Source organism: Etheostoma cragini, chromosome 18 (assembly GCF_013103735.1).
Source record: "Etheostoma cragini isolate CJK2018 chromosome 18, CSU_Ecrag_1.0, whole genome shotgun sequence".
In the NCBI taxonomy this organism is placed as follows: Eukaryota; Metazoa; Chordata; class Actinopteri; order Perciformes; family Percidae; genus Etheostoma; species Etheostoma cragini.
The window spans coordinates 5,523,409-5,540,723 of record NC_048424.1 but is presented as its reverse complement, the minus strand read 5'-3'; the positions used below and the strand labels follow the sequence as shown (position 1 = coordinate 5,540,723).

General features: G+C 39.7%; 1 protein-coding gene across 1 annotated transcript; it reads right to left on the bottom strand.

Annotated features, from left to right (window-relative positions):
* Window positions 1–354: 354 nt before the first annotated feature.
* Window positions 355–16,672, bottom strand: rab15 (RAB15, member RAS oncogene family). Its single transcript, XM_034900577.1, has 7 exons — window positions 16,316–16,672; window positions 6,930–6,990; window positions 5,441–5,501; window positions 4,265–4,342; window positions 3,575–3,664; window positions 2,596–2,661; window positions 355–2,365 (listed from the first exon to the last, which is right to left on the bottom strand). Exons 1-7 carry the CDS (start codon window positions 16,437–16,439, stop codon window positions 2,204–2,206), a joined length of 642 nt encoding a protein of 213 aa, XP_034756468.1. The 5' UTR covers window positions 16,440–16,672; the 3' UTR covers window positions 355–2,203.
* Window positions 16,673–17,315: the final 643 nt, after the last annotated feature.

Below are 17,315 nucleotides of genomic sequence, written 5' to 3'. Positions count from 1 at the left end.
TAAATTAAAATCCTCCTGTAAATGTGCATGCCATTGGTAACGCATACCTTAACGTACCATTATTTTTTAAATTTCAAATAACATCTGAAATATTTAGTTCCCTTCTGGCTTGCAACCACATCATGCATTAAATTGTGACTGATGTTTAATGTATAAATCAGGAGGATGTGCACAATAGGCCTTTACAGTCCGCTGTTTTGTGTGTGTTTCTTTCTGTTATAGCTAGGATCATATTCTCCTGGGACATTCACTACTTGTTACTCTAACACAGTGCTACAGAATGCACTTTGTCCCCGTCTCATACCAAGGGATCCCTGGGTCTCAACATAACCAAGAAGACAGGCTAGCACTGAGTCATATATCTGCAAGTATTTACTCATAAACATGTGACATCTGCTCTCCAAGAATAACATGTTGCATTTTACATTTTGCATGTCATATATTTCCACAAGTACAAGTTGAAGTAGTCTCAAAGAAAGAAGAAAAAAAAAAGTTCTCGAAAACAACCCGTTGTGTATCTAGAGCTTAGTCCAGAACATCATTCAGTACAACATACTGCCATTTCACACAGTGCACAGATTAACAACTGTTTTGAGTAGCATTTAGTATTACTAAGTTGAAAGAAAAAGGTAGCCAAAGTTCATCCAATGATGGGTCATTCTGTTTAGGTCTCAAACAGGCAACTCTGGTCAAATGCTATACTTGTCTTACGGTCAGTTGAGTATTAACTTCATTGAAGTTGCAATAGAAGAAAGGAAAGAAGAGTGGATCGCATGCAAAACTCTTGCTTGTCTCTGTTTAGTCTGAGGGGAAAAAAAGAAATGGCATCTCCACTGGACTCTGTACAAAACAGTGAGAAAAGGACAGAATGACCAAGACATTATTATCATCATAGAGGGAATGTTTCAGACCATCAAGAGTATCACTGGCTTTATACAGCCCTATAATGGTAACACGTTAAAACAATGGCATATCTGCATGATTACCAATCTACAATGCTTTGAAAAACATGGTATGTACAATCAAACCATCTATATAGTATTTTCTGTTATAAACAAAGACTATAAAATGGAAAAAAATATCTTGAGTACTGCTACAGGGAAATAGAATCATTTTGCTCTTGATGTTTTCCTCAGTTACCAACTTATACTGGCGTACTTGACTGGAAATGATCAGGATGTGCTGTATGTGTGCTAATATCAAACATGGATGATATTACAAGCTGCATAACACTATGGAGCCAATATCTGCATGAAAATAATAAGAGAAAACAACGTAATGGCTGCATATATTTAGAATCCCAATGCATTAAAGGTAGTCATTGCAACTGCAATTACAACCAAAAACAAACACATAATAAACTATATAGTGAACTATTATAATTTAACACTGAACATCTTTTCAGTGTGTGTGTGTGTGTGTGTGTGTGTGTGTGTGTGTGTTTGTGTGGTGTGTGTGTTGTTTTCACAATGCATGTAGCACCCTCTTGTGGTCAGATTCCCACACTACATCTAATGCATTCAATGGTAGAAAGGCTATGGGTGCAGGAGTGCTAAAATGCCCACATAAAGGAAAACACTAAAGTGGTGGATGTAGGCCAAATGTAATCAATCACATTGTTGATTTGCAAGACACCCAGCCCTAAAATAAACATGAGAGACAGCGCTTAGGAAGAATAATGGGAACTACAACATCGTTAAAGGTTTCGAGTCAGCGATGGACAATTCCAAGTCATTCCCCATCCTCTACATCAATGCACTGTACAAAGTCTGTAAGAAAAGATGATTAAATCTTGTATTTCTGTGTTTAGTCTTTTCAACTGTATGTCAATTGCAGAATTTGTAGTGGACAGGGGTTTGCCTTTGTTTAAATAGAAGACACACTGAACTGAACAGGAATCGGTGCTTTAGACAATGAACATGCTGTCCCACTGAGTTAAACCTTGACATTTGGACCTTCAGTTTGTTAATCCAACACACACTTGGCACTGTGTGGCAAAATGTTTCCACCTTTGTCCATGAAACTGCTCTGAAATGGCTTGTTAGCATTTTTGGCAATGATCTTGTGAATCAGAGGAACATGGCTGGTTTCAAAATTGCAGCTCAGTGTTCCTCCGTTTCAACTAAGGACAAACAGAGAAACATGTTGCCCAGAGTGTGCAAAGTTTCTGGTGATAACAGACTATGTCATTTAAAATGTTACTTTAACACCAGCAGCCTTTGCCTTGGTCGCCTGCCGCACCGTCACAGAGTCCTTCCTTTTCCTCCAGAGCAGCAAGATTAATGTCGTCATTAGTGGACATTCGGAGAAGATCCAGGTCCTTTTTATTGGCTGCCAGCACCTGTTCAGCCAATCGTGTAAAAGTCTTGGAAGGAAAAACGGTCAGACAGTTAGAATGCATAGTTATTGCTGGTATACAGTAAAGCTTCATAGCTCAGTGGTTAGAGCACTGGTCTTGTAAACCATCGGTCGTGAATGCAATTCCCTAAGGCCTCTAATTACGTTGCTCAAAACAGAATATGATCTAATTGTGCCTCTCTTTGACTGCGTTACTACTCTGTACATGGTCATTAAATTCAGTTCAGATAAACTCACCTCTGCTATGTTTTGATTGGTGAAGGCACTTGTCTCAAAGAAGTCCATTCCATAAGCCTTGGCCAGCTACAGGACAGATAACGGTGACACATTTTACTTTCCTGAAAAAGTAGACGTTTTGAAAATGGACTGGGAGAACATTGGCTGTCATATTTCAATTGGAAAATGTGAGGCAATGTAAAGCAACAGGATAAAAAGTCAGTGTTTGTCTGAGGTCAGCTGGGTGGGTCAGGGATGACTGAAACTACGCTGCAAGTTCCTATACCAGTACCCACACCAAGCACAAAGGGCCCCCCTTTATGGGAACTTGGAGCCAAAAAGGTTTCTCCCAGAACCTAAGAAGGAATATAAACTTTTGCCTCTGTACCTCTGGAAAGGGACAATAAACATTTCAGGAAATAAGCGTATTTGCTTTATTACCAAGAGTATATCAATATCACTCTTATGTGCAATAATTGTACAGTTAAAGCTGGGAGGAGGCAATAGTTTAGCATAAAGACTTGAAGCAGGGGACTACAGTTAGCTTGATGCTCTCCAAAAATAAGTCTATACCAGTACCCCTAAAGCTCACTAATTAACAAGTTGTCTAACAGTCAGGGGCAGTTACTTCCCTGGGTTTTGAAAAAAAATAAAAATAAATAAATAAAAGTGCAGATTAAACAAAAAAGACATGTTAAATATTGAGCTTTAAGGGTGATGTTGGAGGGCATAATTTTGAACTGGCAGTTTCCTTTTGTTTCAAGTCTTAAGTATGCTAAGCTAACTGCCTCCAGGCTTCAGTTCCATAATTATTGCAGGCATGAAAGTGGTATCAATCTTCTCATCTAACTTAATAGGAATAATTAAACTTTAAGCCTTATTTCTTACAGAACCCAAACAAAGAAAACCTGCATCCTAGTGATGTGTATTAGAACATTATTTTATAAGCCAAAGTTGTAATAATCCATTGCTAAATACTGTCGTTGCAACACAGACCCACCTTGATACCTTGCTCTGTGGCCACCTGCCTCTTGTCCACATCATCTGACTTGTTCCCTACTAGGATCTTCCGGACCTTCTCAGGAGCATACTGCAGGGGTTTGGTACGTGAATAAAAAGGAAACAAGGGATATTAACATATCTGGAAGAGATATATAAAAAAACAAATAAAGAGATAGGAAGAGAGAGATTTCAAATGTCAAGAGAATACAAAGGGGGGAAAACACATGCGTTCAGGAAATGAGACTTAGATTAAAAGTAAGTGAGAAGCATGCCAAGATCAATAGTGTGCATATTTGGACGGACCCATAGAGGAAATTAGGTCCATCCTGACTTTATTAATAGAATAAAATCATCTGGGAAATGACAGGAAGAAGCAGGGCAGATGAGATTGCTTTGTGAAGGCTCAAAGTCAAGAGAAAAATGGGACTGCAAAAATGTTCTCTCTCAAATAAATCTTTGACTACACGTTTCAAAATATGATGACAACAAGATGGAACATAATTAAACAGAAAAGCAGCATCTGTCTGGCCAAAGCATTTGGTTTTCGTCACACAATGTCAGACATCTGTTCTTTCTTAACCCAAGGCCTCAGCACAAAGTAAGTACTCGTGTCAGTTTTGCCCTTTTCTACAATGCGAGGGGGAAAAAAATGCCTGTTGATCTTAAATCCCCAATCTCTGTGACTCACCTCATCCACATCACTAGCCCACTTCATGATGTGTTGGAAGGATCGCTCACTTGTGATATCATACACCAGGAAGATTCCCTGAGGAGCGAAATCAAAGGATTAAAAACAAAACAAAACAAAAAACAGATGAGAACCAGTGCATGCTTTTTAATGCTTTAAAGCAGCATTTTAAAATCAATATATTTAAAAACATTAATATTATTCCTGTAGAGAAACCAGACCACCATTTCAAATTGTAAGCCACTGTCTGGAACACAAAACAGAACAGGAACAGGACACAATTACATTGCCAGTTTCTGGTAAATGGACAATTCAATTCCATCCAGCTTAACCTCTTTAACAGCCAACAGCAAAGGCAAAATTCATATGCAACAATGTCAGAGTAGTGGTGTTTGTGTTTGGCCCCGCAGACCTACATTCTTTAAAGATCCCTTTAAAAGCACCTAAATGGTTCATCAAAGCACCTGGAGTGTGAAGTATGAGGCGTTATCATCCTGTAGCTGTAACAAATTAAATTTCAGAGATGCACTTGATTTAAAATGTGTTATGCTACTCAGTAGTTATATTATTACCCTGATTTTCCACAGGGAGTGTCTGTGCTGCGTTCCAGGGCGCCGCGCCCCACACGAGCAATCACGGCCATTAAAATCAATGATTGATACGTATGGAAAGCCGAACAGTTCAAATACACGGGATTTCTCATGCGTTGCATAAACAACACGTAAACAACACGTAAACAACACGTAAACAATGTGTATACAACGTGTTAACAATGCGTTGATTTTTTTACATATCAACAACACGTAGACAACACGTTGACATCCCATAAACAACGTGCATACAACGTGCATACAACGTGTGGACAACGCGTTATTTTATGTTTTGAGCCATTTGGCCACTTCTCCAGTTTGAATGTGTGAGTGTCCTACTGACCAGTAGGGTTAAACTATTTCTGTAAGCCCGGAGGGGGTCGCCTACCACTATTTAACATGCAAAGGATCCTCTCATTTCTTCTGTTTTGTGTAGCTTATAAAAAATATATTATTCATTTAAATTCAATAAATATACTATTCAATTATCTATTATTTTCATCAAGATAACATTACCCCCTTTGGCTCCACTGCTGAAAATCACTAGCAGCAGCAGAGTTAATGGAGGAAAGTTGAGGTCGACTACCTGTGCTCGTCTGTAGTACTGCTTCGTGATGGTCTGGTATCTTTCTTGGCCTGCAGTGTCCCTGGAAAGAAAACAAGCATACATGAACATGAATAATACACAGATACATTTCCGAGATTATAATGTGAAAACATGAGTAGCAGCAGTAGCCAGGATTTAATAGAAAGACTGTTATATCTAAATGCAAATATGTCTGATTATTGTTATTGTCCAATGTAAACTATGTATCCAAAATATAAACTGTTCATGAAATAGGGAAAAAGTGTTGTTTTTGAGCTGGGTTGTTCAGCCATGATAAGAGCGGGGCTTTAGGGATGGCATTGTCGTCTTTGGCTCAGACCAAAATATCTACCTATTGGATGGATTACTGGGAAATATGCTACATATATTCAGAATCCCTATTAATAAAATCGAATTACTTTGTTGACCCCCAGACGTTTTATTTAACACCACCATTTGGTCAACTTTAAATGTGTCCAATGCTTTGGTTTGTGACCAAAAACCTGAAAAACTAATGACATTCCATTGGCCTGTACTTTCTTTAAGTTTTGATTAGAAAATGTAAGCATGCTAACTGGCTAAACTATAATGGTAAACATGGTAAAATCTTACCTGCTAAAAAATGAAATGTAAGCATTGTCAGTGTGAGCATGTTCAATATCACCAAGTATTCCTCCTGCGTAAAAGTACTATTATTTAATTGGCCTAAAAGTAGTCAAATGTAAACACATTGAGTCTAAAACTACTTGGATCAGTTTACAAAATACTATCAATTTTGTCAGTTTTGAAGTTTGTCATTGTAAAACTTGAAATTGTTCCAGGTTGCAAAAAATCACAGAAAGAAATACCAAGCCAAGTGTCAAGCCCTAAACATGATACAACCATACAAGGGTGTAACTTTGGTTTGGTTGGATATGGTTCACATGATACAGGCTTTTTGTGATTGCTGACCGCCCCTCCTCCACACATTTGCTAAAAGCCAAGGAGGACACGAAGGATTTAAAAAAAAATGACAGACTCTTCAGAAGAGATCATTATCTTCACTCGAGCTGCTTCACGGAAAAGGCACCGGACGCTACAATCTGCTGAATAAAGCCATACTGAGAAATACAGAGAGTTGTGTGGAGGTAATAGTCTTAATTAGCTTTGTAGCAACTCATTTGGCAATGGCTTGAATGTAAAGCATGTTTAATAATATCAAAAAGTCAAAAATGTAAAATGGGGGCCGATCACCTGGACGTAAAAATGAAATAATATCAAAAAAAATTCAAAGTGGGGGGACACAAACGGGATTTTAAAAAAGTGTGTGTGTGTGTGGGGGGGGGGGGGGGGGGGGGGGGGGGGGGGGAACTGTACTCCCCCCACATGTCGTCCATTGGAACATATAATATGAAAAATGCCCTCTCTATCAGAACTCTGTTGTGTAATATCTAATAACCTTGTTAATCTCCTGCACAGGGCCTTCCAGCAGCCCCATGCCTTGTCTTACCATATCTGTATCCGTACTTTGATACCATCTATCACTAGCGTCTTCATTTTGAAGTCGACTCCTGTAAGAGACAAACAATACTGTTAGGAAATATTGCATTCACAGATCACCTCTAAATGTAGTTGATATTCTTCCAAACGTGTGAGTGCAGTGCTGGGACTTAAAGTTCTGGATCTTCTCAGAGGCGTTTGACCTTTCCACCCAATAATTGACTGAAATCAATTAACCCAGTGTGGCTTTTACAGAATGAGGTTCACCAGTATCTGCTGCAGCTTTGTAATATCATAGAGAGCATTAACGCAACCAGAGCCAAATCATTCCCTTATAATAAGCCTGTTAGAAGATTGGGCTAATGATCCGGCGAGCAGAGTCCTCGTTGGGTTCAGTCCACTGCATCGATCTCAATAGAGGTGAAATAAGGGAGAAGGGCAAAACGGATAGCTGAGGGGTGCGTAGCAGCGGAGGACGAGATGAGAGAAAGAAGCAGAGCTAATATGGGGAGGGGGCCACTCACGCTTCAGAGATCTATGATTTCAGACGGCTGAGTGTGGTATTGTTCATAGACAGAAAATCACAGACAGGGCCAATTGTTTTTCATTTCTATCACGACTCACCCCGAGTTCAATTTTTGAAAGCCACAACAGACAATCATATACTTGAAGAGAGGTTGCAGATAGTTGGTATTTTGTGCTGATGCTAAGTATTTTTTATGCTTTTATAACAAAAAGTAAATCTGTGCGTTGATTACTTCCCAAGAAATGTTGCATTTTGTCAGAGTGGAAAAAGACAATTGAATATTTTAAGTCTCTATCCAGGATCCAACATCGTACTACCAAGTAGGCTACTTTCAGGATTTTAGAGTCCAAATTTCTGAGCAATTAAAAATGTTAATTTAACTCCTTGATTAAATCATGGCATAAATGTTGTTTCATGTCTTCTGCCAGGGGAGTAACTCTGGTGGAGAATAATACATCTAAACGTCAGGTGCCACTAAACATTTAAACTTATTTAGTCTATTAAAATATCAAAATCAGCCTTCCAAACCTCAAATCTGTGTAAAGCCTATACAAAAGCAGAATATATACTTGTCTTAATTCACAAAAATATTGCAGAGGACTGTAGATGCGTTAGCTGCGTAGGCCAAGGGGTGTTCAAACAACAATCTCTGTTTAAAATGTCTCATTTACAAGTCTTGTTGAAAAAAAAAAAATCAAAGAGCTCAGTTCTCTAGCTTAGCCTTCATCAAAATAAGGGAACATTTATCACATGTGTTGTTACATAATTTCTAACAATATAGTGTGTATTGTCCCATAGTTTGAGTATATGTGTGAAGAGTTTGGGCAGCCTATCTGTCACGGGTTCAGCAGGACCCAAATGCAAGACTCTTTCAGGCAAATATGCAGAAGAAACACACTTTATTTTAACTCTAAAACTTAGAAACTCACAACTACACACCTACAAACGAACAGGGGCCTGTCGCACAAAACCAGGATAAGGGATTAAGCCGGGATAGTCAAGTTATCCTGGATGAATTTAACTTTGACTAGGTTGCATGAAACCAGGTTGAATTAAATCCAGCCAAGTAACCAAGGAGATTTATTCTTTGCGGGTAGGCTGGTCCAGAGCAGGCTAACAGCCAGATTAATCCTGGAGTCTCATGTGTTAAATCAGCTGCTGCTCGGATCTGAAATAAACTTGTTTGACAGTTATTACGTTGTCTTCTGAATGTGTTCTGCTTTATTTTTATGAACATACATTACTTGTCACTATTGTTGTCACGAGTTTGATTTAAACCCTACTACTGCAGTTGTTTAGATGGTTAGACATGGTTGCATTGGCACCCAGATGCCGAGTGGCAATCAGGAGAGTTGGGACTTTTCCCGGTGGGCCGCTGATAATAGTTGTACATTGTAAGTTCTTAGCAACACCATCCGGCCGCCTTCTGGCAGACCTGTGCATCACATCAGTGTCCACTCTCTCTGTAAAAGTAGAGATGAGCAGTGCGGCGTCCGTGGTCGATTCAGCTTCAGGTTTATAAAGGACACGCTCCGGAGATTAAGTGGGACAATGCAGCGATATTCCCAGGTGACATTAATGGCAGACTGGTCCGAGACCAATTCATTAATGATTTCATTGTCTTGATGCTTGTCCTTCTCTAATAAAAGGACAGTTTGTGTTACTCCTTAATATCTAGGGCTAATGCTTTTTATTAGGTATTACAGCTTACTTTGGTTTCATAACCTTCTCAATTAGTCTCACATGACTGGACCAATAACTTGGCCTATATAAGTACTGTACATAGTGTAGTTTACCTTTATCACATCGGGAACACCACAATGCTTCTTAATCTTTTTATTTTGGTGCCGTCACTGGTCAGAAGACTAAAAAAAACTGAATAATATAGTTTTATATATACACTGTATGCTTACAGTGTGTATTGAAGTCATTTTCTTATTTTCTAGTTTTTGTAGAAAGATATTTAGAATTAGACACAGCTTATAGAGATTTGTGCATATGGTTGTAAAACATGTTCTTGCATTGTCAGTAAGGGTTTGAAGTTAAGCCTAGAGTCCTTAGGGTACATTTCCAGAGGAAGATCAATTACCTATGCTTACTTTTAAGACAAAGTAGGCAAATAATACATTTTATATTTATATAGTGTTTTACATGGTAGGCAACCCAAAATACACTTTACAGTAAAACCAGCACATTAATCACATAAAAACAGATACAGCAATAAAACCAACACATGAAACAAGCATATTAAAAGCAATTAAAACAGTGTAGCCTACACCTTTGTGGGCGAAGAAAAACACTCCTGTTCCTGAAATTTGGATTTTGAATATGTGTGGTCCTCCATGTGTCCTTCTTCAAACTTGGGCTGGGAAGCGACAATGCCCATAAGCAGATTAGCAGCAACTGTGAGTCAAGATGGCACATGAATATGGAGCGCCTACCCATTGTATTGCATTGTATTATAATCTGTCCATGTCAATGACATGACGTCATTGTCCCAAATGGTAGCCTACCAACAATTAATAACAAACAATAGCAATAATAACATCCTGTGTGGAATCTGATTATTACCATTTAAATCAGTCATTAGCTCTGCTTCTACTGAATCTTTTTGTCTCCTCAGACTAATGCATCCAAGTCAAGCTTCTATAGACCACACTAATCCCTGAGAAATCAATTAAACAGTTCATCCCAATTAACCTGACACTCAGCACCTGTGTGTCACAGCCGGCTTCACAAACTCTGAGAAAGAGCTACGGAGTCCAATTGATTCACATAACTGGAAAAACTGCCATTTGTGGTTTTCATAGCAGAAAGTTTGTGTTCTAAGAGATTAACATAAAGGAACAGCGGACGGATTTATGGCTGATAGACTGTGTGTTTGTTGAAAACAAGCTGGAGTTGAGGGAAGACTCCGGAGGCTGGAGCTCATTGACTCAACAGTGTGAGGCCTCATTTAAGTCGTGTGAGGGCCTTTGCCTTTGACTAGAGAGCATTCAGACTAAATGAAAGGTCAGCATAACAATCAGTGGCTAGGTTTGCCTGAGGCTTGTGAGTAGAGAGAAGATAATAAAAGAAAAGGCCGTCTTCCTGCGTCATTTTCCAGCTGTATTAGCACTGTATAAAGCTCCAGTCAGCAGTCATCCATGCACACAGCAATGATTTTAAATATGAAATGCAGACATGGACTAATGGATTCTCCAGCCGTACAGTGGGTGTCTACAGCAAGGGGCTGGATTCTGGAAACTTAAAAAAATAATTCTAAATGACTTCACAGACAAGTTAAAATCTGATTAGAAGTGCATGCATTTGCTCTGCAGCCACAGAGTTAAGTACAGCCTTCAGTGTTATGGTGCCAGTGCCCCTCTCTGGAATCAGACGGGTTTGCAAGGGAACAAACAAGACTACAGGTTTTTAAATGAAGCTGAAACTCAACAGTGAACTGCCCATTTGAATTAACTTTCACTGCAAACCAAGCCTTACACCTAACACTGACTAAAGGTCTCAACATCTGCCAAGTTTTTAGAATAATTTGGCTGTCATGGCTTCAGAAAATGTTAAACCACAAAGACTGCCTTAAAAAAATTAAAAAATCATTCTACGGTCTTCCCTCTTCTCTTCAGAGAATCGATGGAGACAAGCACAATGTGCAGGGCGAGACAGGCAGTTAATTTAACATGGCAGTCTTTCACAATCAGCAGCGTGAAAGCCATGTAAAATCGAATGGGTACACACCCAAAATTGACTCGACGAATTACCGGGATGACTGTGTTCGACTATGCAAGACGGATTAGGCCGTGACACGTGTGAGTGGGCTGTAGGTAACGGCAACAAGCTCACTAACGGATGGACGAATGGATGCCCTGGCACTGACAGAAATTCACTGGGGAGTGGATCATCCATGACTATCATTATGAGCAGAGGACAGCCAATAACAACAACAACTGCCAACAGTTACTGTCTTCAGGGGACAGCAGGACAACACATTAGCTGCAAATTAGTTATCAATCTGTAATTAACAACCTGTAAAATGACTCAGCCATATTCAGCTTATTTCATATTAGACTAGTGTTACACAGCATTTACATTTAGATCGGAGGGGGGGGGGGTCACTTGAGAAGACCAGTTTGAATCTGTAGGTGTTGAGTTTGAAAGGCCTGAGCTTGCCAGACCTCTGTAGCCTGCTCCTCAACCCTGCTCAAGGCTACATTATCATAATTATCTGCTTTTTCAACTCCCAAATATTCCTTTTGGAGTTGACCTACAATGTCCGGTCTATATCCACGACATTCCACTTCCTGGATTGATCCTGTTCCACCAAAAGTCCCTCTTTTCGGACAGATGTCTTTCTTTTTTTTTAAGATTTTTTTTTGGGCTTCTCCCTTTATCTGTGGTGACAGTGGATAGACAGCAAAGGTGGCGGAGATATTGGGAATGACAAAGCAAAGGGCCGCAGGTTGGATTTAGGGGTGCAAGATTATTGACTCGTTATCGTTATTGCAATATATCAATGTGTCGTGATAAGTATGCAATATTTTGTTTATTACGTGGAGCGCTGCGTCCCGTCCTTTGGAAGTGTGGCTTGGTTGTGTTTGATTTAGAGTCTGCTTGGAACTATAATGATCATGTTTCATTGGCCAGTTACCGTGCCACTTGTACCATGAGTGTGCATATTTCAACAGAGTGACAGTGTGGGTGAAGAAGCAGATAGAGACAACAAAACGGAACAATCAGAGATAAGTCATACAAATTGTGTCCTGTTATCTTTATTTATTTTATACTGTTCAACCAGTAAAACACATCCTGTTCTGTAGACATGGTCCTTATTTATTCACGTTATATACAAGTCCGATAAGACAGTCATGATACTAGTTCATATAAACCTTGTGATGTAAGAAAAGTTATTTAATTTGTTATGAATCTATTGTGATAAGTTTTCCCGTAACTTTTGTTATTTTTTTAAATATCAAAATTAACATTGATATCCTAATATCCCATTTTGTCGATATTGGGGGTTTGGGGGGGGGCGGATGTGTGAAAAGACAAGACTTTCACGGCAATGGCTGGCAATAGTCCTGACCAAGCGCGTGTTATATGTTATATGACGATAACAACCACAAAGGCACCTGACCAAGCGTCTGTATTTTACTAGATGGGACTGAGAATGTGTTGGTTATCTGCTCCTCAGATCTCTGCAGGTTAACTCGAGACAGCTAGCTAAACTTATCTGTTAAATCTGAGTTTTCTTATGCTCGACCAAAACAACTTTTGAACGTGCATGTTCCACCTAAACAAGTTCCTTCTAGACGCACTGTCGCTCTGTCCGGTACTTAGCCCCGCCCATAACGATTGTGATTGGTTTAAAGAAATGCCAATAAACCAGAGCATGATTTCGTTCCACACCAGAATGCTGTGTGGACTAGTCTGACCCTCCTCCGCACTAATGGGGAGGAGGGTCTGGCAAAGCGAGACTAATCAGGCTACAACTATAACTTCCAGAACACAGATGTAAGACCAAACCTTTTCCTACCAGGAGGACGTCAAGGCTACGACAGCACCACTGATTTCTTTAATAACTCTTCGTGAGATCAGCGGTGGCTGTGACCTAATGCCCGGCCCGTCACAATAATGAGCGGGTCAAGCAGCGGCTGGCTGAGTGTTTGACCAGACCGTGACCATGACACCACTGGGATAACCACCAGGAGGACGGCAGCTTATTGAGCTATGATATAGGGCAGGGACTGGGCTCATGCTTTATAGGTATTGTGATAGCCAGGAGGTAACGGCGAGGAAGATTAAACTCAGCAGTGTGACTGAATAGCATTAATAAATCTTCTCGACAGCTGCTCTTTTTGCCAGAGAAATGTGCTCTCAGCGCCCAGCTGGAAGTCTTATGAGGAACTGAGGGGCTTGTTAAGATAAAATGCAATACCTGGTTGAGGGTTGGTTTATTAGTCTTCAGGTAAGATTAGGACAGAATTCTGGACTAGTTGGATTTTGGACTGATATTTAAAGGGAGTAAAAGTTGGAGGTGTTATTTTATAATGAGCTGTAACCAGGGGGAAACAAGTAACATAATTTTGTTATAGCCTGGTGTGCCATTTATTGTTATCTATATTTCTGAGTTGCTGATGTATCGTCAAGAAGCCTTGGTGGATCAACAATTCTGGATGGGAATGCAGGTCTCGCTCTGTGGTTTTGACTATCTTTCTTATGTGTGAGAAACTCTAGTAAATAGTCTGAACACAAGCCCAGACTGTACTTTCTACATTTTGAAGGATTACAGAAATAACAGACAAGTCCCCAGGGTTAAAATATACAGTATATCTGCTGTTTACTACATATATGTAAATATTTCCTTTTGGCCTGTTGTAGCATACCAAAAAAAAAAAATTATGCCACCGGGCGCAACACAAGGTCCATAAATCCATAAATCCAAAAACCTTTCCTGAGTTTGGTGTGGAAGAACTTTGGCCTACACAGAGCCCTGACCTCAGTACAATCCAACACCTGATGATGAACAGAGTTCTTGAGGCTGCAAGGAAGCAAATCCCTGCAAACCAGAATCGCATGTAAAGCACTAATAGAAAAAGTCTTGTTACAGCAGCACCGTAACGTCCATGGTTTTGGACATTACTAACTTAGCATGTTCACATACGGTATCTGCATCTATTAATCACACTGTTTGCTGGGAACCTCTCAGTATATTAATGTCTTGTGTTCTTTCTATGCACAACTGCAAGAGATGCTAAATATAAGCTTTTTAGTCTCTATTATTTGTATAGGACTTGAGGTGCTTTGTTGAAAAACAACCTTCTGTGAGTGAGAGATCCAGTTTTTGTTGTTGTTTTTTTTTGAAAATTAAGAGCAAAAAACCATGTAAGTGTACTGTAACAGAAACTGATGAAATATGGAGCTACCCATGAGGGTGGAATGGGAGAGAATTTATATCCCTCTGCCTCTGTCACCGTGGCGGTTGGGAAATTATTTATTGATCCTCCGCAGGAGAGCATTGATGGTGGTCACTCTTGATCTCTCTGTCTCTTTGGACTTTTATGTGCTTGTTTAGTCTGAGGAGAGGCGTTTGAATCATTTTATCCCCATGAAAAACCTCCCGGCATGGCTTATAGACACAGTCTGTTGCCCCCAAGTATTCAGTCCAATATATATATCTGGAGTCCACTGCCTGCACCGACACAAAAGCCTGAGTTCTAAGCATCCAGCTGTGGTTGTGAACACTGGGTACACTGCAACAAAAGCACTGAAAGATCACTATATGGAGACACGCTGGACCATGCTTGTAAAAGACATCAGAAGGGCTTGCAATTATATGAACATGACTACAGGGAGGAGGTGTCCTGTAGAGCACTACAGGTGCAGGACTTAAAATAGCATATTCTGCAGGATTGGTAAACCTTGTGAGTATATATTATTACTGGTTACAGCAGGTAAAACAACACAAGGCTTTAAAGTGAAGCGTCATAGGAAGTGGAACACTTGAGTTTGAGCATGCTGTGGATGTGGGGTATTTGCAGAAGTTCACTGAGGGGTCCAACATCATTAAGGCTTCCAACACACCAGCTTATGTCAAAATGAACAATTAATAGTGGAATTGTCTCTCTTTTCTGTCCAATCTTTTCAGGCACCATCTGTCTGCAAATCCCAGCCTGACTACCAGCTTCATGATTTATTGTACTGACCTTATTCAGACAACATATTCTCTCTCTTTTGAACTAAAAGTCAATCTCCATCACAACCAGGAGGAACATTTCCTGAGTTTACCTTCCCACTTGAGCCCCTTGGATGTCTGTATTTTGTCTTTTATCAAGGCCAATTACTGCAAAAAAGTCACAACGTAAACAACAAACTGAGAAAATAAGCAGACTGGGAGAAGACGTCTCTATCTGAACACACGCCCAAACAGCGTCACAGTTGCTACAGCAGAAGAGATAAGAGAAAGAAACGCAGCATGCACAGGACACTGTACATCCTTATTTCCCTTACCTCAAAGTAAAGCATGGAAATGTTTATGTCACGCTCTGCACTCTAAATCCCATTGAGCTAGACATATTGCACAGCCTATATTATAAACAGCCTGGTTCAGTTTGGTCATCTTCAGGGACGTGGCAGATCCATGACCAACGCTATGAAGACATGCTGCTGGTTTGCTCTAGATACCCTGAATTAAAAGACAAAGGAGCTGGATTTGTTTTCTTTATTATGGGGGATTAATCATTTGGTCTAATTTACCAGATTATAAAATGATGCCTTTATATTGCTATGTTTGTCCAAAAACCCAAAGATATTTAGTTTACTGTAATTGATGAGAGGCTGAAACCCTGAAATGTTTTGCTTGAAAAATAACTTAATCAATTAACCAATTATCAAAATAGTTGCTGAAGAATTTTCTTCCAATCAACTCTAGGAAATGGAGACTGGGTCAGGGGTTCCTCAGAAAGGGGCTTTATTTAGTAAGATTTAGTCTTTGTATAATAAATACAGTGAAACCTCTGCACGTGACGGTAGGTTACTTGGTTGCACTAGCGGTGCCAAGTGCTGATAGTTGATAAACTCATCTGCATGGCTGCCAAGTGTTGGATCTTGCCCCTTCCTCCAGCCCATGCAATTACGCCGATTTTATAGTTAACACTAATCATTCCACGTAAATACTCTAATACCATGAATACACCTAAAGAAAATATAATCTAATCAAATCTAATGTGTGGAATTTGAATAGAAAATCCACTGGACACAAAGAGAGGATGATGCGCAAATCAACAGAAAACGCTGAAAGGACCATGCAAACGAATCTGATTGTTAGTTAACGCAAATGATGAAAGAAATTAACTCCTGGCAGTGCAGACTCTTACCGATGGTGGAGATGTGAGACGGGTGAAATTCGTTGTCCGTGAATCTGCATAACAAACATGTTTTCCCAACCCCAGAATCTCCGAGGAGCAGGAGTCGGAAGAGCACATCGTACTGCTTAGCCATAGTGTTGGGTAGTGTGAATTAAAGAAAAAAAAAAGCCCCAGTCAGCTAACTCCGCGATGAATGACCGATCCCTCCCCACCTGCATTCCATGTCTGCTCAAATGGTCAACATGGGGCTTTGGCTATGCTTCTTCTTTTTGTTCACTGACGCTGGGTCTGTCGGTGGGTGACAAAACAGGGATGCTCCAGCTTCCCAGGCAGCTCCCAGCTTCCAGTGGGCGCGGTGGACCATTGTAAGGCTAGACTCAATGAGAAAAGAACATTTCCGGTGGTACTTTCCAACATAAAAGCCTGATGGAGAACATGATTTCTGTGCATGTTTTGTTAGCAAATTTGATAATAGCACGATTATCGTGTTTTTTTGTCAAGATGTATGCCATTTATAACATCATGATAATAGTACACTTTTAGAAACTTTAAAAGAAAAAAATCATGCACACAACCACATCCTTTCTTTAGATAGGGTTTATTTTATTCGCATCGGTGGAGTAAATGCATGCCTAATTGTTAATTTACTTGTCTGCCAGTATAGACCTTAAAGGGTACTTCATTCATTACTATGATGACTCGAGAATGCCTCTTTTCTCACATGTATGATACAGCTACAGCTGCTTATTGTAGCCTACATATATCTGTTTTTTACAGAATGCTTAATAATGTCTGTAATTCATTGAAATTGTTCTCCTAACATGACCAGCTCAAACTACTAGTGAGATTTATTTAGTAAAAAGCACCACACAAGCACAATATATATTAGCATAACAAATGCTTTGAAATTTAAAAAAATGTATTGATGTGAAAGGTTTATTCCCCTCCATAACACGTTTTGAAGGTTTATTTTGAAGGCAAAATAATACAACTTCCGGTACTTTTTGTT